The sequence below is a fragment of the Bombina bombina genome, chromosome 3 (assembly GCF_027579735.1).
Source record: "Bombina bombina isolate aBomBom1 chromosome 3, aBomBom1.pri, whole genome shotgun sequence".
Taxonomy (NCBI): Eukaryota; Metazoa; Chordata; class Amphibia; order Anura; family Bombinatoridae; genus Bombina; species Bombina bombina.
Window position 1 is genome coordinate 814509649 of NC_069501.1, and position 23652 is coordinate 814533300.

At 38.4% G+C, this 23652-nt stretch overlaps 1 protein-coding gene across 1 annotated transcript in view; it reads right to left on the bottom strand.

Annotated features, from left to right (window-relative positions):
- Positions 1-4978: 4978 nt before the first annotated feature.
- The window catches only part of GRK1 (G protein-coupled receptor kinase 1), a 95806-nt gene continuing 77132 nt past the window's right edge, over positions 4979-23652 (bottom strand). Inside the window, exons 6-7 of the mRNA XM_053704905.1 lie at positions 15697-15898; positions 4979-5347 (exon numbers count right to left, since the gene is read on the bottom strand). Coding sequence (XP_053560880.1) covers positions 5070-5347; positions 15697-15898 — 480 coding nt within the window. The 3' untranslated portion in view covers positions 4979-5069. The remainder of the gene's footprint in view (positions 5348-15696; positions 15899-23652) is intronic.

A 23652-nucleotide genomic window follows, 5' to 3' on the forward strand; every position in this document is an offset into this window, starting at 1 on the left:
TAGTGTCACAATTTTTCATTTCCGAAGGGTATTGGAGCGGGTGGTAAGGAAATTAGGCTGGATAAATGCGTATTTTGCTCCGCATTCATTTAGAATTGGGGCAGCAACCAGTGCGGCAAGTAGTGGGTGCTCGGCGGAGCAGATTAAAAAAATGGGGAAATGGAAATCTGCAGCATACAAGTCATACATCAGGTTGGATAGGGGCAATAATAGCATCTAAAAGAAGGGTTTTCTCCTTAATAATGAACCAGCCTAAATGACAATATTTTTCTCCATCTTTTGGCAGGAAGAGCTTTGATGATATGGGTGGTAGGGCACTCATATGTATACTGGGCACAAGTGAGGGCCGCGGCATTGGCTAAAGGAGCTCATTTAGGTTTTAGGCACACTGAGGCCAGTATTAGGTGGATAGGTAATCGGGGAATGAAGTGGGACAAGTTGGTAGGCACCATACAGCAGGCAAGGCAGAGATGGGGACGCCCTTATGTGCTGATTATACACTTGGTCGGTAACGATATTGGGTCATATCCACTGAGAGAATTGGAAGAGAAAATAAAGGAAGTAATGAGTTGGTTGGCATTATCATGGCAGGGCGTAAAAATAGTATGGTCAAACATGATCTCGAGATTGTTCTGGAGGAATACGGACACGCAAAGGGCGGGCTATAGATCTAGAAGAAATATTAATCAGGTAGCAGCCAAGGCAGTGAGGAAAATAGGGGGTTTAGTGCTGGAACATCCTTTAATAGCAGCAAACAGGGAGGAGATATTCAGGCAAGACGGAGTGCACCTAAACAATGTGGGTAATGACCAGTTCCTGGAGGACATCAGGAGGATACTGGAGGATATGATAAAGGCGAGGAAAGGTCATGGGAATGACTAAGTGGTATATTGGTGGAAAGAGTATTTTTTGTTGGCGGTGAAATTGGGATCTGGCACGTAGGTGGGGCATATGAGGGGTGGAGGGGATCCTGTAGCATACCCCAACCTAAGTCGTGATTTGGTGGTCTAGCTAATGGTTGTTCTATGCTAGTAGGTGACTCGAGTGGTCTACACTAGTTGACGGTGATAAGATAGAACATGCAGCTATAAATATACGCATAAGTCTGTGATACAATGTTCGAAGTTTGCAGTGAAATTGGGATCTGGCACGTAGGTGGGGCATATGAGGGGTAGAGGGAATCCTGTAGCATACCCCAGCCTAAGTCTTGATTCGGTGGTCTAGCTAATGGTTGGTCTATGCTGCAGGTTCTCTCCCCCCCCCCCCCCTTGCTCTGCTACAGTGTTTTTTTGTGGTCCCCCCCCCCTGGCACGTGGGATTCAAGTTCATGTTCAAATGCTGGTGCATTTTGTGTAGTTGAATTTGATTTGGGGTATGTTATTACCCAATAAGAAATGTAAATAAATTATTAAATGTGACCTTTCCATATTTAGCCAAACTCTGGTGTCAGTGTCTTTATTTCAGGTGTCGCCATAATGGCAAGGTTTGTAGAATTGTGGGTTGGTCAAGTTACAGGTGTAAAGGTTAATGGTATATGAAAGATAGATGGAGCCTCTAAGACGTTATGAGGAATTACACATACATACAGGGACCTTAGGAAGACATTAGCTCCCTCTTACAGACAGCCTTACCTTATAAGTTAATGGCACTCTCCTGCATCATTAACTCTTTCAAAGGATAATGTGGGCTATTTGCACTGCAAGTCAGAATACCCTATTATTATGGTTTGGTTTTATTACAACTTTTTTTCTGGACATTCTGGATCTATTACACCTCCTGGGATGGTGCTGTTTCCCTTATAGGGTTTATGAATTATTTTGTGACCGGTCAAACAACTGTTATTTGTAATGTGGTGGTGGTGTAGTAATAAATAAGTTTATGCATTATGCGTTATGACTGTGTGCAAGTTGATTATTTGCATTTTCCTGAGTGACATTTGTTTTGCTGCTGGGGTTGAATTTATTTAGTATTATAGGTAGTGCTGGCCAATATAGTCTTGTGGTTCTGTTTTGAACCATTCTTTTTTTTTCATATGATTATAAACACTATTGCCAGGCACCTCCAGTCTGCTCCATACTTATTTACTGCCCCAATTTTGTTATTACTAGCATTTAGTGCTATATATATATATACTTAAAAATAAAACTATACCACATAGTGGCCATAACATAGCTATAGAGTGTCTTAAATAACAATAAAAATAATACTTACCAGTCCACCATCTAAGCCAAACCAGTACTAAAACATCTTCAATAGAGGATATGGAATAGCAGTATATTTTAGATCAATAAAGGTAGGAAACAGAAGAGTACTCGACCAGTTATAGAAACATCCCTCTGACAAGCAATGCACTCTTAAAGGGCCAATGAACCCAAATGTTTTCTTTTGTGATTCAGATAGAGCATGCAATTTTAAGCAACTTTCTAATTTACTCCTATTATCAAATTTCCTTAATTCTCTTGATATCTTTATTTGAAAAGCAAGAATGTAAGTTTAGATGCCAGCCCATTTTTTGTGAACAACCTGGGTTGTTCTTGCTGATTGGTGGATTAATTTAACCGACCAATAAACAAAAGCTGTCCAGGGTCCGAACCAAAAAATAGCTTAGATGCCTTCTTTTTCAAATAAAGATAGCAAGAGAACTAAGAAACATTGATAATAGGAGTAAATTGGAAAGTTGTTTAAAATTGCATGCTCTATCTCAATCATGAAAGAAAAAAATTGGGTTCAGTGTCCCTTTAAGTGAAACTTGGCCTCAAAAAACACTGAAAAAAATCTTCTCTCTGTAGAAAATCATGCACATCTTCTGTCTTCAACCACCTCCAGCAAAGGCAAAGAAAAGACTGAGATATGTGTGAGGTGGGTGGGGTCATATAGAGGGATTTGGGAATCTTTCCATTTTCCAAGTGGTAGTGAAGGTAATTGCAATGAGTAATGGATCATGAACTCTCACCTCCATGAAAGAAATGAATTTATCAGGTAACCATAAATTGTTTTTTTTTTTGACTTGCGTAAAAGATCTGATGGGAACGTTCAGAACATGATTTTAGAAACAGAAACTTGGCATTAGGACAATAGGATATTTGATAGTTAATATCAAAAACATTATGCAGAACAAAACAACTTCATTCTATGCCAGTAAGGAATCAACCTCAAACAAGCAGGACAGTATGAAAATGTGGCACATGATGGTTCACATTCAACTCAGTCATAGCAATCTGGCACTGCAACAGACATATGCACAGCCAACTGCCCAGTCAGCAAACCCTCATAAAAATGTATTGCCATGAATAATATAACAAGTTGTTGAAGAAATGTTTAGTAATGATGACACTAAGCAAATATTTAGGAAAACCAATCGTTTTTCACTTTTATTTTTTGAAAGTTTTGATCATTGCTTTCTAGCTATTCCAAATTATTATATATTTTTAGATACATACCACATATATTCAACATTTCACATCAAAGTAAAATTTCTAAAAGAACCAAGAATAACAGTGGATAATATTTTATTTTAAATAGCTCAGCTAGATATTCTTAATAACTTACCAGATTGGTGGTTACTTTTTTTTACACAATGAAAAATGTAATAAACAATATAATATTTTCATTTTGAGAATAGAACTTTGAACACACTGGCTTCCAAGTTGGAGTATAATTTATGTCCTTTTCTGTTGTTGAAAATAACATATAATAATAGCATATACACAAATATAAATATATATATTAGAATATATAATGTAAGTTCTTAACAAATTAGATCCATCAATATATATACTTGTTTAATTTTCACAAGTTTTATAGTTTTTCAAAACATAATCCATCTCAATAACACAAATATTTACATTTTTTTGTCTTGATGATAATACAATTCAATTTTTGAACAGACCAATTATCTTATAAATCATAAATATTTATTACAATAATGTACTTTTTTAATAAGCCTAGAGTCCGTCCTAAGACAAGGGGCCTACAATTTTGTCCTCCATTGCTTTTTAATATGGCCCCCACTTCTGAAGTCCCTATTGCTCCTCCTTGCCTTTTGTTTTCATAGAATTTGTCATGTCTTTTCAACTGGATCTGTCCTGTCTTTTATGTACATTTTTGTTTCTTTTGATAGAAAATGTGAACACTAGAAATGGACCAAAATGTCAGCTATTTTCTGTGCTGGAATGATCAGATATATCACACTGATTTATCTGGTACTAAAAAGAGCCAAATGCCGCAGCCTGTGGCGATATTTGGCATTCGTTTAGCAAATAACAAATCCAACATTTTGTCCATGTCTAGTGATCACTGATTCTGAGAGTGGAAAAAAAATATGTCATGGCCCCTCTTTTGAATAGTTTGGACACCCTTTGTTTGACCACTAACATACTTTCTACATAATTTTATACAAAACGGAAACATCCCGATAGTTCTGCAGAAATAAAAAAAAGTATTTTTTTCTGATTTCATACAAAGCTCAATAAATCTTCATGACATTAATATAAAGCACCTGGACATTTTTTTCATGTCATTTGTTATATACGTCAGATAGGTGGACATGTGCATCAACAATCTATATATCTATCTTTAGTTGGTACTGGATAACTTTTAATGGCTTTTTACAAGGTATAAACACTTTAAATGAGTTCCTTTCATTACAATCAAGTCTTTTTGTTATACTTACACCAGCAGATTTCTTAAGCTTTATCTAGTTTGATCTGTGTTGCTGACTCTGCCCTTTTAAGCTAAGAGCAAGGTCAGCTTTTAAATCAGTGCTAAAAATGTTGATAAAAAATATATATTTCTTATGTGTCTCAATAATATATACCACGTTTCTAACTGTTCTCCATGTTGTCTATAAAAGGCAAAAAAATAAGTCTAAGCTAAATTATCTCATGATCGTTTTTTCAGTTATGGTTCTACATGAAAAAATTTAGAAATATTTTTTCTTTCAGTAAGCTAATTTTAAACAACTTGTGAGTCTGAAGTTTTTACAATAAAAATATTATATCTGCAAAACCAAGAAGCCAGATGGTATACTGTACAACCTATACATTTTGCTATACATCTATTGTAATTTTCTAGGCAATTCGACATACTCCAGACTTGGCTGTGCTGTCATTCGCAACTGAACCTCTCCTTACATCATTTAACTCTGCTTCTAATTCCTCAAAAATACCAGTTTCAATCATTTCTTCTTGCCAGGGTATGGGTATATTTCCTGAGGCAAATTCATCAAAAAATTCCTTATCATTTTGCTCCAAGTTAACGCCTTTCACTGTTGAAAATGCCCCTACATCCTGAATATCTTTAGCATAGACTGTTTTTGAGTCTGGGGCAAAAGGTGGTGTGAGAATACCTATTTTGGTGTGAAACAGAATTTCATTAGCATACAATTTCACATTTAGCTATGGGAAAAAAACTTAAATAACATTTTGGTATTTATTTATGTTGGTATGAAAGAAAGAATTATGTAAACATTTTGCAGACAAAATATGAACAGAAAATCATTCAAAATGTTTTAGTTGAAATTGAGGTGATAACACCCTTATTCACGCTCTAACCTGCATGTCAATAAGCCCCCTACTCTAGCCACCCATAAACCACCACTTAGCCCACATCGCAAACTGCCTCGATACACTATTAGCCCCTAAATGCCATACCCCACATTGCAAACTGCACCACTATGCTATTAACCCCTAAACCACCACACCCCCACATCGCAAACTACTCTGCTTCCCGATTAACCCTTAAGCCGCCACACCCCCACATCGCAAACTACCCCCTAACTTAATAGCTAACCCACTAACCCAATTACCCCCTATGTTACAAAAAAACTTATACATTAAAGAAAGCAAAAATAAAAAACCCACAGTTATGCCTCTTCTAAAACTGAAGCCCCCCTTAAAAAAAATACCCACAGCAATATAAAAAACCTTATACTAACACTAAAAGTTACTATAGCAATAGAAGAGCTTTTTGCAGTGCATTGCCCTAAAGCAGTTTAGCTATTTCTTTCATGCAGTTGGCAAGAGTCCATGAGCTAGTGACGTATGGGATATACTATCCTACCAGGGGGGGCAAAGTTTCCCAAACCTCAAAATGCCTATAAATACACCCCTCACCACATCCACAATTCAGTTTTACAAACTTTGCCTCCTATGGAGGTGGTGAAGTAAGTTTGTGCTAAGATTTCTATGTTGATATGCGCTTCTCAGCATTTTTTTCAAGCCCGATTCCTCTCAGAGTACAGTGAACGTAAGAGGGATGTGAAGGGAGTCTCACTTATTGAATGCAATGGTTTTCCTCACGGGGATCTATTTCATAGGTTCTCTGTTATCAGTCGTAGAGATTCATCTCCTACCTCCCTTTTCAGATTGACGATATAAACTCATATTCCATTACCTCTACTGATAACTGTTTCAGTACTGGTTTGGCTATCTGCTATATATGGATGGATGTCTTTTTGTAAGTATGTTTTCATTACTAAAAACACTCTCAGCTATGGTTTGGCACTTTATGTATTTATATAAAGTTCTAAATATATGTATTGTACTTATATTTGCCATGATTCAGGTTTTCAGAATATTTCCTTTTTTGCAGACTGTCAGTTTCATTTCTGGGAAATGCTTTTTTATGAAAAAATTATTTCTTACCTGGGGTATAGTTTCTTTTTCAAATTGACTGTCTTTTAAATTCGCGGGCAAAATTAGGCTCTCGAGGGCGCAAAATGCCAAAATTTATTGCGTCATTCTTGGCGCAAGATTTTTTTTGGCGCGAAATTACGTTCATTGACGCAAATTCGTCATTTCCGGCGTCTTAGTTGATGCCGAGTCCTTTACAAGGTTGCGTCATCTATGATGCAAGTGTTTAGTTTCCGGACGTTTTTGGCGCCAAAAAATATTTTTCTGTTTGTTGTGCGTTATACTTTTCATTATTTAAGACCCCATTCCTTTTGCCTCTGGCCTTTTTTTCTATGTCAGAGGGCTATGCTGTTTGCATTTTTTCCCATTCCTGAAACTGCCATATAAGGAAATTGATAATTTTGCTTTATATGTTGTTTTTTTCTCTTACATTTGCAAGATGTCTCAATCTGATCCTGTCTCAGAATTCACTGTTGGATCCCTGCTGCCTGATAACAGTTCTACCAAAGCTAAGTGCCTTTGTTGTAAACTTGTGGAGATTATACCTCCAGCTGTGGTTTGTAATAGTTGTCATGATAAACTTTTACATGCAGAAAATGTATCCATCAGTAGTAGTTCATTACCTGTTGCTGTTCCCTCAACATCTAATGCACAAGATATACCTGTAAATTTAAAAGACTTTATTTCTGATTCTATTCAGAAGGCTTTGTCTGCCATTCCGCCTTCTAATAAACGTAAAAGGTCTTTTAAAACTTCTCATAGAGTTGATGAAATTTCAAATGACCGGCAACATACTGATTTATCTTTCTCTGATGAGGATCTATCTGATTCAGAAGATCCTGCCTCAGATATTGACACTGACAAATCCTCTTATTTATTTCAAATGGAGTATATTCGTTCTTTATTAAAAGAAGTGTTGATTACATTAGATATGGAGGAAACTAGTCCTCTTGATATTAATACTAGTAAACGTTTAAATTCTGTTTATAAACTTCCTGTGGTTATTCCAGAGGTTTTTTTCAGTTTGTGATGCTATTTCAGATATGATTTCTAAGGAATGGAATAGGCCTGGTACTTCTTTTATTCCTTCTTCAAGGTTTAAAAAATTGTATCCTTTGCCAACTGTTAGATTGGAGTTTTGGGAAAAGATCCCCAAAGTTGATGGGGCTATCTCTACTCTTGCTAAACGTACTACTATTCCTACGGAAGATAGTACTTCTTTTAAAGATCCTTTAGATAGGAAACTTGAATCTTATCTAAGGAAGGCTTATTTATATTCAGGTCATCTTCTTAGGCCTGCAATTTATTTGGCTGATGTTACAGTTGCTTCAACTTTTTGGTTGGAAACTTTAGCGCAACAAGTATCAGATCATGATTTGTCTAGCATTGTTAAATTAATTCAACATGCTAATAATTTCATTTGTGATGCCATTTTTGATATCATCAAAATTGATGTTAGATATATGTTTTTAGCTATTTTAGCTAGAAGAGCTTTATGGCTTAAATCTTGGAATGCTGATATGACTTCGAAGTCCAGATTGCTATCTCTTTCTTTCCAAGTTAATAAATTATTTGTTTCTCAGTTGGATTCGATAATTTCAACTGTCACTGGGGGGAAGGGAGGGAGTCTTTTTGCCTAAGGATAAAAAAACCTAGGGGGAAAACTAAACCTTCTAACCATTTTCGCTCCTTTCGACATAATAAGAAACAGAAATCTAATCCTTCCCCAAAGGAATCTGTTTCCAATTGGAAGCCTTCCTCAAATTGGAATAAATCCAAGCCTTTTAAGAGATCAAAGCCAGCCCCCAAGACCGCATGAAGGTGCAGCCCTCATTCCAGCTCAGCTGGTAGGGGGCAGCTGTCCAAAATTATTGGATTCAGAGTATTGTCTCTCAGGGGCACAGAATAGGATTCAGAGTAAGACCGCCTGTGAGAAGATTTTTTCTCTCACGCATTCCAGCAAACCCAGTAAAGGCTCAGGCTTTCCTGAAGTGTGTTTCAGACCTGGAGTTATCAGGGGTAATCATGCCAGTTCCGTTTCAGGAACAGGGTCTGGGGTTTTATTCAAATCTATTCATTGTCCCAAAGAAAGAAAATTCATTCAGACCAGTTCTGGATCTAAAGATTTTGAATCGATATGTAAGAGTACCAACTTTCAAAATGTTGACTATAAGGACTATTTTGCCTTTTGTTCAGCAAGGGCATTGTATGTCCACAATAGACTTACAGGATGCATATCTTCATATTCCAATTCATCGGGATCACTATCAGTTCCTGAGATTCTCTTTTCTAGACAAGCATTACCAATTTGTTGCTCTTTGTTTTGGCCTAGCGACAGCTCCAAGAATCTTTTCAAAGGTTCTCGGTGCCCTACTCTCTGTAATCAGAGAGCGGGGTATTGCGGTGTTTCCTAATTTGGACGATATCTTGGTACTTGCTCAATCTTTACATCTGCAGAATCTCACATGAATCAACTAGTGTTGTTTCTTCGAAGACATGGTTGGAGGATCAATTTACCAAAAAGTTTCCAGATAGATTTAGTGTCCATGACTTTGTCTCTAACAGACAAGAGATATTTCAAATTGGTTGCAGCCTGTCGGAACCTTCAGTTTCAGTCATTCCCTTCAGTAGCTATGTGCATGGAAGTTTTAGGTCTTTTGACTGCAGCATCGGACGTGATCCCTTTTTCTCGTTTTCATATGAGACCTCTCCAGCTTTGTATGCTGAACCAATGGTGCAGGGATTATACAAGGATATCACAATTGATATCCTTAAATCCCAATGTTCGACTTTCTCTGACTTGGTGGTTAGATCACCATCATATAATTCTAGGGGCCTCTTTAATTCATCCAACCTGGACTGTGATCACAACAGATGCGAGTCTTTCAGGTTGGGGAGCTGTTTGGGGATCTCTGACAGCACAAGGGGTTTGGAACTCTCAAGAGACGAGATTTCTAATCAATATTTTGGAACTCCGTGCAATTCTCAGGGCTCTTCAGTTTTGGCCTCTGTTGAAGAGAGAATTATTCATTTGTTTTCAGACAGACAATGTCACAACTGTGGCATATGTCAATCATCAGGGTGGGACTCACAGTCCTCAAGCTATGAAAGAAGTATCCCGGATACTTGTTTGGGCGGAATCCAGCTCTTGTCTAATTTTTGCGGTTCATATCCCAGGTAATTGGGAAGCGGATTATCTCAGTCATCAGACTTTACATCCGGGAGAATGGTCTCTCCACCCAGATGTGTTTTCTCAAATTGTGCAGATGTGGGGGCTTCCAGAAATAGATCTGATGGCATCTTATCTAAACAAGAAATTCCCAGGTACCTGTCCAGGTCCAGGGATACTGAGGCAGAAGCAGTGGATGCATTGACACTTCCTTGGTGTTATCAACCTGCTTATATTTTCCCGCCTCTAGTTCTTCTTCCAAGAGTGATCTTGAAAATCATCATGGAGCAATTGTTTGTGCTGCTGGTGGCTCCAGCATGGCCTCACAGGTTTTGGTATGCGGATCTTGTTCGTATGTCCAGTTGCCAACCTTGGCCACTTCCCTTAAGGCCAGACCTTCTATCTCAAGGCCCTTTTTTCCATCAGGATCTCAAATCATTAAATTTGAAGGTATGGAAATTGAACGCTTAGTGCTTAGTCATAGAGGTTTCTCTGACTCAGTGATTAATACTATGTTGCAGGCTCGTAAATCTGTTTCTAGAAAGATTTATTATCGAATTTGGAAGACTTACATTTCATGGTGTTCTTCTCATAAATTTTCTTGGCATTCATATAGAATTCCTAGAATTTTACAGTTTCTTCAGGATGGTTTGGATAAAGGTTTGTCTGCAAGTTCTGTGAAAAGACAAATCTCTGCTCTTTCTGCTTTATTCCACAGAAAAATTGCTAAACTTCCTGATATTCACTGTTTTGTACAGGTTTTGGTTCGTATCAAGCCTGTCATCTAATCAATCTCTCCTCCCTGGAGTCTTAATTTGGTTTTGAAGGCTTTACAGGCTCCCCCATTTGAGCCAATGCATTCTTTGGACAGTAAACTACTTTCTTGGAAAGTGTTGTTCCTTTGGCCATCTCTTCTGATAGAAGAGTTTCTGAATTACCTGCTCTCTCTTGTGAATCTCCTTTTCTAATTTTTCATCAGGATAAGGCAGTTTTGTGGACTTCATTTCAATTTTTACCTAAGGTTGTGAATTCTAACAACATTAATAGAGAGATTGTTGTCCCTTCTTTGTGTCCTAATCCTAAGAATTCTTTGGAGAGATCTTTACATTCTTTGGATGTGGTGAGAGCTCTGAAATATTATGTTGAAGCTACTAAAGATTTCAGGAAGACTTCTAGTCTATTTGTTATCTTTTCTGATTCCAGGAAAGGTCAGAAGGCTTCTGCCGTTTCTTTGGCATCATGGTTAAAGCTTTTGATTCATCAAGCTTATTTGTAGTTGGGTAAAACCCTGCCTCAGAGAATTACAGCTCATTCTACTAGATCAGTTTCCACTTCTTGGGCTTTTAAGAATGAAGCTTCAGTTGATCAGATTTGCAAAGCAGCAACTTGGTCTTCTTTGCATACTTTTACTAAATTCTACCATTTTGATGTATTTGCCTCTTCGGAAGCAGTTTTTTGGCAACTGTTTCAGTTTGATTCTTCTGCTTCTAATTTGAATTTTTTCTTTTCAATTATGAGACTAAACTTATGATTTGGGTTGTGGATTAATTTTTTTCAGCGGAAAATGGCTGTTTTTATTTTTTATCCCTCCCTCTCTAGTGACTCTTGCGTGGAGTTCCACATCTTGGGTATTGCTATCCCATACGTCACTAGCTCATGGACTCTTGCCAATTACATGAAAGAAAACATAATTTATGTAAGAATTTACCTGATAAATTCATTTATTTCATATTGGCAAGAGTCAATGAGGCCCACCCTTTTTATGGTGGTTATGATTTTTTGTATAAAGCACAATTATTTCCAAATTTCTTTGTTGATGCTTTTTACTCCTTTCTTTATCACCCCACATCTTGGCTATTCGTTAAACTGAATTGTGGGTGTGGTGCGGGTTGTATTTATAGGCATTTTGAGGTTTGGGAAACTTTGCCCCTCCTGGTAGGATTGTATATCCCATACGTCACTAGCTCATGGACTCTTGCCAATATAAAAGAAATTAATTTATCAGGTAAGTTCTTACATAAATTATGTTTTTTCTCAAAAATATACAACCCCATTCTGCAATAAAAGTAATCCCCCACGCCCCCATAAAAGCCTATCTAAATAAAATTAAAAAAATAAACTTACTCTAAAAATTGCCCTGATAAGGGCATTTTGGTAGGGAATTTCGCTAAAGTGATTACAGCTCTTTTTAAAAAAAACAAAAAAACATTGTCTACCGTTAAACCCCAAAGATGGAGCTGTATTCATCCTAGTGGTGGGGGGAGTAAATCTTCATTAAGGTGATGTTCCTCTTCTATCTTTATCCTGGAAGCGTGGTCCATCCTCATCCATCTTCTGCCGCCCTCCGCTAGGGAAGTCTTCATCCATCTTCCACCTGAAGCGTCTTCTTACCTTTTTTTCTTGTCATCTTTGGCAGAAAGGAAGACCCATCAGGTAGAAGATGGATGAAGACTTCCCCATTGGAGCGGGGGCAGAAAATGTATGAAGATGGACCATTGCCAGGATGAAGATAGAAGATGACCGCCGCCTCCATGAAGATGAGTCCCCGTCACCATGAAGCGGAGTACCACAGTTGGTGATCATGAAGGAGCAGGATTCAAGGTTGATGAGTACCATCTTTGGGGTTTAACAGTAGGCTTTTTTTGGGGTGGGTGTTTTTTTTTGTAGAATAGAGGGGATTTTTTGCACTGCCAAATGCCTTTTTCAGGGCAACCTTTTTTTAGGATAGGTTTTTTTAAGAATAGGTTTTTTTATACTGGGCCATAAAAGAGATTTAGGGCACTGCCCTACCAAATGCAATTTTATAGGCAATGCCCAACCAAATGTTTTTTTCAGGACAATCTTTTTTTTAGGATAGGTTGTTTTTTTTAGAATATGCAAACAACAAACAAGAGGGTGCTTCATAGTGTAACCAGACTTCTGAAGTCTGGTTATGCTATAAGGTACCCTCTTGTTTGTCATTTGCAGAATGTGAAGAGGTTTTCCCAGACCATTTGAAGAGGAGCAGACTCTTTTTTAGCATTTTCCGGATTTTTGCTTTATGAATACCATCATATATCTTTAATATATTTTTAATGATGATTATCTTATTTTAATTTTTTTTTCTACTTCGGTGTTGAATGCACAATTAGTTCATTTTTATTTCTTAAAGTTCCTTAGTGCCCCCTTGGAAACAGTTCTGTTTGAGCATTGATGCATTTTTTTAGAATATTTTTTTCCCATTGGGCAGCTTTGGGGCACTGTCCTACCAATTACTCTTCTAAGGGCAATGCCGCACCAAATGCCCTTTTTTAGCACAATCCTTTTTTAGGATAGTTTTTTTTTATGAATAGTTTTTTTGGGGGTGTTTTCGGTGGACAGCAAAAGAGCTTTAGGGTACTGCTCTACCAAATGCCCTTCTAAGGGCAATGCCCAACCAATTGCCCTTTTCAGAGCAATCATTTATTTAGTATAATTGTTTCTCTGTTGGGCAAAAAAAGAGCTTTAAAGCAATGCCCTACCATTTAAATGCCCATAGGGCAATTTTTAGAGTAGTTTTTTTTTGGGGGTGGGGTAATTTTTATTGTAGAATGAGGTTGTATGTTTTTTGAGAAAAGAGCTAAATTGCTTTAGGTTAATGCCTTACAAAAAGCCCTTCTAAGGGGCTTTTGCTATAGTAACTTTTAGTGTTAGTATAGTTTTCTTTTATTTTAGGATGGGTTTTTTTAAGGGGTGCTTTACTGTAGTTTCAGAATAGGCATAACTGTGGGGTTTTTATTTTTGGTATTTTTTTAATTTTCTGTAATTATAGTCTGTATAATTTTATTGTCTGTGATGTGGGTGTGTGGCAGTTTAGGGGTAATAGTGAAGCAGTGCAGTTTGTGATTTTGGTGTGTATTGGTTTAGGGGTTAATAGTGAGTTAAAGGTTATAACTTTATTATAAAGCAATTACCTCTATCATACATATTTAATTAACAATTACTTAATAATCTAGCCCTATAGTGAAAAAAGAAGCAAAAATGGGGACAGTTACTAAAATCCCCTAGAGGTAAAGCTTAATCAAACCAGAGACCACACAGCTCTAATTTGTAGTTTTTAAGTGACCTGTTTAAGAGGTGAATCCTAAGTGCCATGAGGAATTATTATTATTATTTTATTATTGTTATCGGTTATTTGTAGATCGCCAACAGATTTTGCAGCGTTATAAACATAGGCGGTATACAAGGTAGCAATTATAGGGATGAAATGGGCCCTGTCTAGAGTCACACTGTTGTAGTCACTGTCAGCTCTTGTGAAGGTGATCTGCAAGCAGTTGGGCTGTTAGGCTTACATTCTAAGGGGATTAATGGCGGATAGCAATGGAGGAGAGAAACTATTTTTAGGAAAGGTTAGTGTAGGTTGTATGCATCCCTAAACAGAAGAGTCTTTAAGGAGTGCTTGAAGCTTTCAAAACTAGGGGAGAGTCTTGTGGAGTGAGGCAGAGAGTTCCACAAGATGCGAGCCAGTCTGGAGAAGTCATGTAATCGGGAATGTGAGGAGGTAACAAGAGAGGAGGAGAGAAGGAGGCTGTGAGCAGAGCGAAGTGAACAGGAAGGAGAATATCTGGAGACAAGGTCTGAGATATAGAGGGGAGCAGTGCAGTTGAGGGCTTTGTATATCAAAGTCAGAGTTTTGTGTTTAATCCTGGAGGCAAGAAGAAGCCAGTGAAGGGATTGGCAGAGAGGTGCAGAAGATTAAGTGTGATGTGTAATGAAGATGAGCCTGGCAGATGCATTTATTATGGATTGTTAAGGAGCTAGACAGCAGCTAGAGAGACCAGAGAGGACAGAGTTGCAGTAGTCAAGGCGGGAATGGATGAGAGAGTGGATTAAAATCTTAGTTGTGCCTTGTGTAAGGAAATGTCTAATTTTTAGAGATATTTTTACGGTGGAAGCGGCAGGATTTAGCCAAAGCCTGAATGTGAGGAGTGAAAGAAAGATCTGAGTCAAGTGTGACCCCAAGACATCAAACATAGGGGTAATGATGGAGTTGTCAACAGTTATAGAGAGATGGGGGGTGGGGATTTTAGATGAAGGGGGGGAAATAAGGAGCTCAGTTTTGGAGAGATTTAGCTTAAGGTAGGGAGAGGACATCCATGAAGAGATGTGAGAAGACAGTTAGTGTCACAAGTTAGCAAGGAAGGAGATAGGTCTGGAGCAGAGATGTAGATTTGAGTGACGTCAGCAAACAAATTATATGGAAACCCGGGGGACTTTATTATGGAACCTAATGATGACATGTAGATTGAGAAGAGAAGGGGACCGAGGACAGAGCCTTGCGGTACCCCAACAAAAAGTAATAACGGGGCAGAGGAAGCCCCTGAGAAGGCTACACTAAAGGTACGATAAGACAGGTAGGAAGAGAACCATGAGAGGGCTGTGTCACAAATGCCAAAGGATTGGAGGGTTTGGAGCAAAAGAGGGTAGTTAACAGTATCAATGAACCTGCTGAAGGAGAATTTAGTTAAGTTCCCTTACCAATTTAAGTGACACTAAGAGCAAATGAGAAGGGAATTGCTTTTATATAATAACCCCCTTATTAGAGTAGGGAGGTTTTAGGACAGTGGGTCTCCAGCACACCTTGGCATGGTCAGAGTATTGCCACTGTCAATCCTATAGGTCATGGGAGCTGCATCACTTAAAGCACTAGTAAATAATGTATTTTATAGACTCAGCAGCATAATTTAAGTAGGCAACCTTATAACCAGTTACAACCCAAGTGGTTCTAGTAAGCCTATGACAAATAGATTTCAACCTTGTAGTGAGGCAGTGATCCCTTAAAACCAAATGTATTTAAATGTTATTTATAGTTTCACATATAATTCACACTTCTTAAATATAGTGCCCCTGTTATTGAAGTATGTCCTAAATACATACCAGCTTCTAGTTTCCTCCAGTTGATTTCTCTGAAAAAGGGCACAACACGAAGCTCATCACAATTTCCATCTTTAAAACCAATTCTTTTCTTAGGGTCTTTTTCAAGTAAGGCTTCACAGAAAGACTTGCACTCTTTATTAAACTTTTCATTGTATGTTACTGGATCATTAAGAACTCTATTTTTTAAATCCTTGTTTTCAACCTGAAACAAGAAAGAATTAATAAACAATACAATTTGTTTTAATGATAATACACAACTGAATATTCCAGTTTTTTCTTTTCAATAAATTTGCATACTTATTAAAACATAATTTGTCATTATGGGGTATTGAGGTTAGATTTACGTGAAAAAAAATATTAATTTCAACAATTTTAGCATAAGGCTGCAACATAAAAAAATATGAAAATATTATAAGGTCTAAATACTTTCTGTCTGAATGCACTGTGTGTGTGCGTGTACATATATATATATATATATATATAAATATATATATATATATATATATATATATAGAGAGAGAGAGAGAGAGAGAGAGAGAGAGAGAGAGAGAGAGAGAGAGAGAGAGAAAGAAAGAGAGAGAGAGAGAGAGTCAGTCCAAAGCACAGGCACTCAATAGTCTTTGTATAAAAAAATCCAGTTTTATTGAGTCAAAATTTAAAAGACATAACGTTTCGGCACGAAATTGTGCCTTTGTCAAATGTCAAAAAGCAGCAGAGAAAACCTAAAATCACTGACAAATATGTATAAAGCCTAACCTTTTATACCCATTTTGCAGCCTCTTACTGCCCAAGCGTTCCGCCATTCAACACGTGCGTGTGACTTCATCAAAGTACGCCGACGTCAATGACATCATGACGTACGTGGCAACGTTGCTATAACAACGTACGTACACATTAACATATGTAGCTATGTTGGCAATCAGCAGGGTAAAGGGTAGGATAATATATACCTATACTATTTTACACTGCGCACTATTTCTGTAACAGAAGGGAAAGGGGCAAAAATTATCAGTGATTAATGCATTGCACTATATTAGGCACACAGCGATATAGCATGTTAGTGCTACAAATCAAGCCCCACTATTACAGCAAATAGTATGCAGTAAAAAATAAGGAATGTACACACTTAAAACACAAGATGTTAAATATCACATTATATGGCATTGCGCATAATATGAAATTAGTAATTGCAACATCAAGTTACAAAAGGGTTGTATATCAAATAACAAAGCCAATGTTAATATGCACATGATCCCACACTATTAACAATAGAGACCATATAATACCCAAACATCAAACAAATAATACTAAATAGATTGGACTACTTCAAAGCCCAATGGAGTATGTTAGAAACCTTTATGTACAGTGAGAACCCAAACGATATCCAGATCTCATACCCCATCCTTCAATAGAAGGGACTGAAATCCAGGGAGGTATTAAGGCCCCTTGGGGCTAAAGTGTCCATCTGGTAAATCCATTTACTCTCCAATTATAAAATTTTTTTAGCTCTTTTGCCTCCCCTAGGCATGGGGGACATGATTGATCAGCATCGATCGCAGGCTTGAAACACCATGTTTGAACTTTATAAAGTGGCGTGCCACTGGCTGGTCTGATTCACCCTTGGTAAGTGCTTCACGGATGGCACAACGATGATTGGCCATCCGCTCATGAAAGGTGGTTATTGTTTTCCCAATGTATACCCTAGAGCACGGGCATATCAGCATATATTCAACAAACATACTTGTGCAAGACAACCTATGACGTATCATGTATCTATGGTTGTTATGTGGTGGTTGTTGGAATGTGTTGCCCCTAAGCATACCATTGCAGGTGATGCAGCTGCCACATGGGAAACAGCCCATCTTAGCTGATTTCAACCATATCTCCTTTTTGTAGTGTTTCACAGGATCGGTTTTGACCAACAGGTCTCTCAGATTGTTGGTCAAAACCGATCCTGTGATACACTATAAAAAGGAGACATTGTTGAAATCAGCTAAGATGGGCTGTTTCCCATGTGGCAGCTGCATCACCTGCAATGGTATGCTTAGGGGCCCCACATTCCAATATCCACATAACAACCATAGATACATGATACGTCATAGGCTGTCTTGCACAAGTACGTTTGTTGTGTATATGCTGATATGCCCGTGCTCTAGGGTATACATTGGGAAAATGATAACCACCTTTCATGAGCGGATGGCCAATCATCATTGTGCCATCCTTGAAGCACCTACCAAGGGTGAATCAGACCAGCCAGTGGCACGCCACTGTATAAAGTTCAAACATGGTGTTTCAAGTCTGAGATCGATGCTGATCGATCATGTAACCCCCATGCCTAGGGGAGGCAACAGAGCTAAAAAATTGTTACAATTGGAGAGTAAATGGATTTACCGGATGGACACTTTAGCCCCAAGGGGCCTAAATACCTCCTTGGATTTCAGTCCCTTCTATTGAAGGATGGGATATGTGATCTGGATATCGTTTGGGTTCTCACTGTACATAAAGGTTTCTAACATACTCCATTGGGCTTTGAAGTAGTCCAATCTATTTTGTATTATTTGTTTGATGTTTGGGTATTATATGGTCTCTATTGTTAATAGTGTGGGATCATGTGCATATTAACATTGGCTTTGTTATTTGAGATGCAGCCCTTTTGTAACTTGATGTTGCAATTACTGATTTCATATTATGCGCAATGCCATATAATGTGATAATTAACATCTTGTGCTTTAAGTGTGTACATTCCTTATTTTTTACTGCACACTATTTACTGTCATAATACTGGGGCTTGCTTTGTAGCACTAACATGCTATATCGCTGTGCGCCTAATATAGTGCTATGCATTAATCACTGTGATCATTTTTGCCCCTTTCCCTTCTTTTACAGAAATAGGCCTAGATTTGGAGTTCGGCGGTAAAAGGGCTGTTAACGCTCCACGGGCTTTTTTCTGGCCGCACCATAAAATTAACTCTGGTATCGAGAGTTCAAACAAATGCTGCGTTAGGCTCCAAAAAAGGAGCGTAGAGCATTTTTACCGCAAATGCAACTCTCGATACCAGAGTTGCTTACGGACGCGGCCGGCCTCAAAAACGTGCTCGTGCACGATTCCCCCATAGGAAACAATGGGGCTGTTTGAGCTGAAAAAAAAACTAACACCTGCAAAAAAGCAGCGTTCAGCTCTTAACGCAGCCCCATTGTTTCCTATGGGGAAACACTTCCTACGTCTGCACCTAACACTCTAACATGTACCCCGAGTCTAAACACCCCTAGCCTTACACTTATTAACCCCTAATCTGCCGCCCCCGCTATCGCTGACCCCTGCATATTTTTTTAAACCCCTAATCTGCCGCTCCGTAAACCGCCGCCACCTACGTTATCCCTATGTACCCCTAATCTGCTACCCCTAACACCGCCGACCCCTATATTATATTTATTAACCCCTAACCTGCCCCCCACAACGTCGCCGACACCTGCCTACACTTATTAACCCCTAATCTGCCGAGCGGACCTGAGCGCTACTATAATAAAGTTATTAACCCCTAATCCGCCTCACTAACCCTATCATAAATAGTATTAACCCCTAATCTGCCCTCCCTAACATCGCCGACACCTAACTTCAATTATTAACCCCTAATCTTCCGATCGGAGCTCACCGCTATTCTAATAAATGGATTAACCCCTAAAGCTAAGTCTAACCCTAACACTAACACCCCCCTAAGTTAAATATAATATTTATCTAACGAAATAAATTAACTCTTATTAAATAACTTATTCCTATTTAAAGCTAAATACTTACCTGTAAAATAAATCCTAATATAGCTACAATATAAATTATAATTATATTATAGCTATTTTAGGATTAATATTTATTTTACAGGCAACTTTGTTATTATTTTAACCAGGTAAAATAGCTATTAAATAGTTAAGAAATATTTAATAGTTACCTAGTTAAAATAATAACAAATTTACCTGTAAAATAAATCCTAACCTAAGATATAATTAAACATAACACTACCCTATCAATAAAATAATTAAATAAACTACCTACAATTACCTACAATTAACCTAACACTACACTATCAATAAATTAATTAAACACAATTCCTACAAATAAATACAATTAAATAAACTAGCTAAAGTACAAAAAATAAAAAAGAACTAAGTTACAGAAAATAAAAAAATATTTACAAACATAAGAAAAATATTACAACAATTTTAAACTAATTACACCTACTCTAAGCCCCCTAATAAAATAACAAAGCCCCCCAAAATAAAAAATTCCCTACCCTATTCTAAATTAAAAAAGTTACAAGCTCTTTTACCTTACCAGCCCTGAACAGGGCCCTTTGCGGGGCATGCCCCAAGAAGTTCAGCTCTTTTGCCTGTAAAAAAAAACATACAATACCCCCCCCCCAACATTACAACCCACCACCCACATACCCCTAATCTAACCCAAACCCCCCTTAAATAAACCTAACACTAAGCCCCTGAAGATCTTCCTACCTTGTCTTCACCATCCAGGTATCACTGATCCGTCCTGGCTCCAAGATCTTCATCCAACCCAAGCGGGGGTTGGCGATCCATAATCCGGTCCAGAAGAGGCTCCAAAGTCTTCCTCCTATCCGGCAAGAAGAGGACATCCGGACCGGCAAACATCTTCTCCAAGCGGCATCTTCAATCTTCTTCCATCCGGTGCGGAGCGGGTCCATCTTGAAGCAGGCGACGCGGATCCATCCTCTTCTTCCGTTGTCTCCCGACTAATGACGGTTCCTTTAAGGGACGTCATCCAAGATGGCGTCCCTCGAATTCCGATTGGCTGATAGGATTCTATCAGCCAATCGGAATTAAGGTAGGAATTTTCTGATTGGCTGATGGAATCAGCCAATCAGAATCAAGTTCAATCCGATTGGCTGATCCAATCAGCCAATCAGATTGAGCTCGCATTCTATTGGCTGTTCCGATCAGCCAATAGAATGCGAGCTCAATCTGATTGGCTGATTGGATCGGCCAATCGGATTGAACTAGATTCTGATTGGCTGATGGAATCAGCCAATCAGAAAATTCCTACCTTAATTCCGTTTGGCTGATAGAATCCTATCAGCCAATCGGAATTCGAGGGACGCCATCTTGGATGACATCCCTTAAAGGAACAGTCATTCGTCGTTCAGTCGTCGGTCCGGATGGATGTTCCGCGCTGGAGGTCTTCAGGATCCTGCCGCTTCGCTCCGGATGGAAGAAGATCGAAGATGCCGCTTGGAGAAGATGTTTGCCGGTCCGGATGTCCTCTTCTTGCCGGATAGGAGGAAGACTTTGGAGCCTCTTCTGGACCGAATTATGGATCGCCAACCCCCGCTTGGGTTGGATGAAGATCTTGGAGCCAGGACGGATCGGTGATACCTGGATGGTGAAGACAAGGTAGGAAGATCTTCAGGGGCTTAGTGTTAGGTTTATTTAAGGGGGGTTTGGGTTAGATTAGGGGTATGTGGGTGGTGGGTTGTAATGTTGGGGGGGGGGTATTGTATGTTTTTTTTTACAGGCAAAAGAGCTGAACTTCTTGGGGCATGCCCCGCAAAGGGCCCTGTTCAGGGCTGGTAAGGTAAAAGAGCTTGTAACTTTTTTAATTTAGAATAGGGTAGGGAATTTTTTATTTTGGGGGGCTTTGTTATTTTATTAGGGGGCTTAGAGTAGGTGTAATTAGTTTAAAATTGTTGTAATATTTTTCTTATGTTTGTAAATATTTTATTATTTTCTGTAACTTAGTTCTTTTTTATTTTTTGTACTTTAGCTAGTTTATTTAATTGTATTTATTTGTAGGAATTGTGTTTAATTAATTTATTGATAGTGTAGTGTTAGGTTAATTGTAGGTAATTGTAGGTAGTTTATTTAATAATTTTATTGATAGGGTAGTGTTATGTTTAATTATATCTTAGGTTAGGATTTATTTTACAGGTAAATTTGTTATTATTTTAACTAGGTAACTATTAAATAGTTCTTAACTATTTAATAGCTATTTTACCTGGTTAAAATAATAACAAAGTTGCCTGTAAAATAAATATTAATCCTAAAATAGCTATAATATAATTATAATTTATATTGTAGCTATATTAGGATTTATTTTACAGGTAAGTATTTAGCTTTAAATAGGAATAATTTATTTAATAAGAGTTAATTTATTTCGTTAGATAAAAATTATATTTAACTTTGGGGGGTGTTAGTGTTAGGGTTAGACTTAGCTTTAGGGGTTAATACATTTATTAGAATAGCGGTGAGCTCCGGTCGGCAGATTAGGGGTTAATAATTGAAGTTAGGTGTCGGCGATGTTAGGGAGGGCAGATTAGGGGTTAATACTATTTATGATAGGGTTAGTGAGGCGGATTAGGGGTTAATACATTTATTATAGTAGCGCTCAGGTCCGCTCGGCAGATTAGGGGTTAATAAGTGTAGGCAGGTGTCGGCGACGTTGAGGGGGGCATATTAGGGGTTAATAAATATAATATAGGGGTCGGCGGTGTTAGGGGTAGCAGATTAGGGGTACATAGGGATAACGTAGGTGGCGGCGATTTGCGGTCGGAAATTAGGGGTTAATTATTTTAAGTAGCTGGCGGCGACGTTGTGGGGGGCAAGTTAGGGGTTAATAAATGTAATACAGGGGTCGGCGGGGTTAGGGGCAGCAGATTAGGGGTACATAAGTATAACGTAGGTGGCGGTCGGCAGATTAGGGGTTAAAAATTTTAATCGAGTGTCGGCGGTGTGGGGGGACCTCGGTTTAGGGGTACATAGGTAGTTTATAGGTGTTAGTGTACTTTAGGGTACAGTAGTTAAGAGCTTTATGAACCGGCGTTAGCCCAGAAAGCTCTTAACTCCTGCTATTTTCAGGCGGCTGGAATCTTGTCGTTAGAGCTCTAACGCTCTAATTATTTTAAGTAGCTGGCGGCGACGTTGTGGGGGGCAAGTTAGGGGTTAATAAATGTAATACAGGGGTCGGCGGGGTTAGGGGCAGCAGATTAGGGGTACATAAGTATAACGTAGGTGGCGGTCGGCAGATTAGGGGTTAAAAATTTTAATCGAGTGGCGGCGGTGTGGGGGGACCTCGGTTTAGGGGTACATAGGTAGTTTATAGGTGTTAGTGTACTTTAGGGTACAGTAGTTAAGAGCTTTATGAACCGGCGTTAGCCCAGAAAGCTCTTAACTCCTGCTATTTTCAGGCGGCTGGAATCTTGTCGTTAGAGCTCTAACGCTCACTTCAGAAACGACTCTAAATACCAGCGTTAGAAAGATCCCATTGAAAATATAGGCTACGCAAATGGCGTAGGGGGATCTGCGGTATGGAAAAGTCGCGGCTGAAAAGTGAGCGTTAGACCCTTTAATCACTGACTCCAAATACCAGCGGGCGGCCAAAACCAGCGTTAGGAGCCTCTAACGCTGGTTTTGACGGCTACCGCCGAACTCCAAATCTAGGCCATAGTGTGCAGTGTAAATTAGTATAGGTATATATTATTCTACCCTTACCCTGCTGATTGCCAGCATAACTACATATGTTAATGTGTACATACGTTGTTATGTCATTGACGTTGGCGTACTCTGATGACATTACACGCACATGTTGAATGGCGCTTAGGCAGTAAGAGGCTGCAAAATGGGTATAAAAGGTTAGGCTTTATACATGTTTGTCATTGATTTTAGGTTTTCTCTGCTGCTTTTTTGACATTTGACAAAGGCACAATTGCGTGCCGAAACGTTATGTCTTTTAAATTTTGACTCAATAAAACTGTTTTTTTTTATACAAAGACTATTGAGTGCCTGTGCTTTGGACTGACTCTGTATATGCTTTGCAGGGCACCGTGGCACTTTAGAAATTTTTTAAAATTGTGCTGTCCTTCTTTGGATATATATATATATTATATTATGAATTAAATCTCAAATGCATTTGTGTTCTGATTTTTTTATGTATCCGTT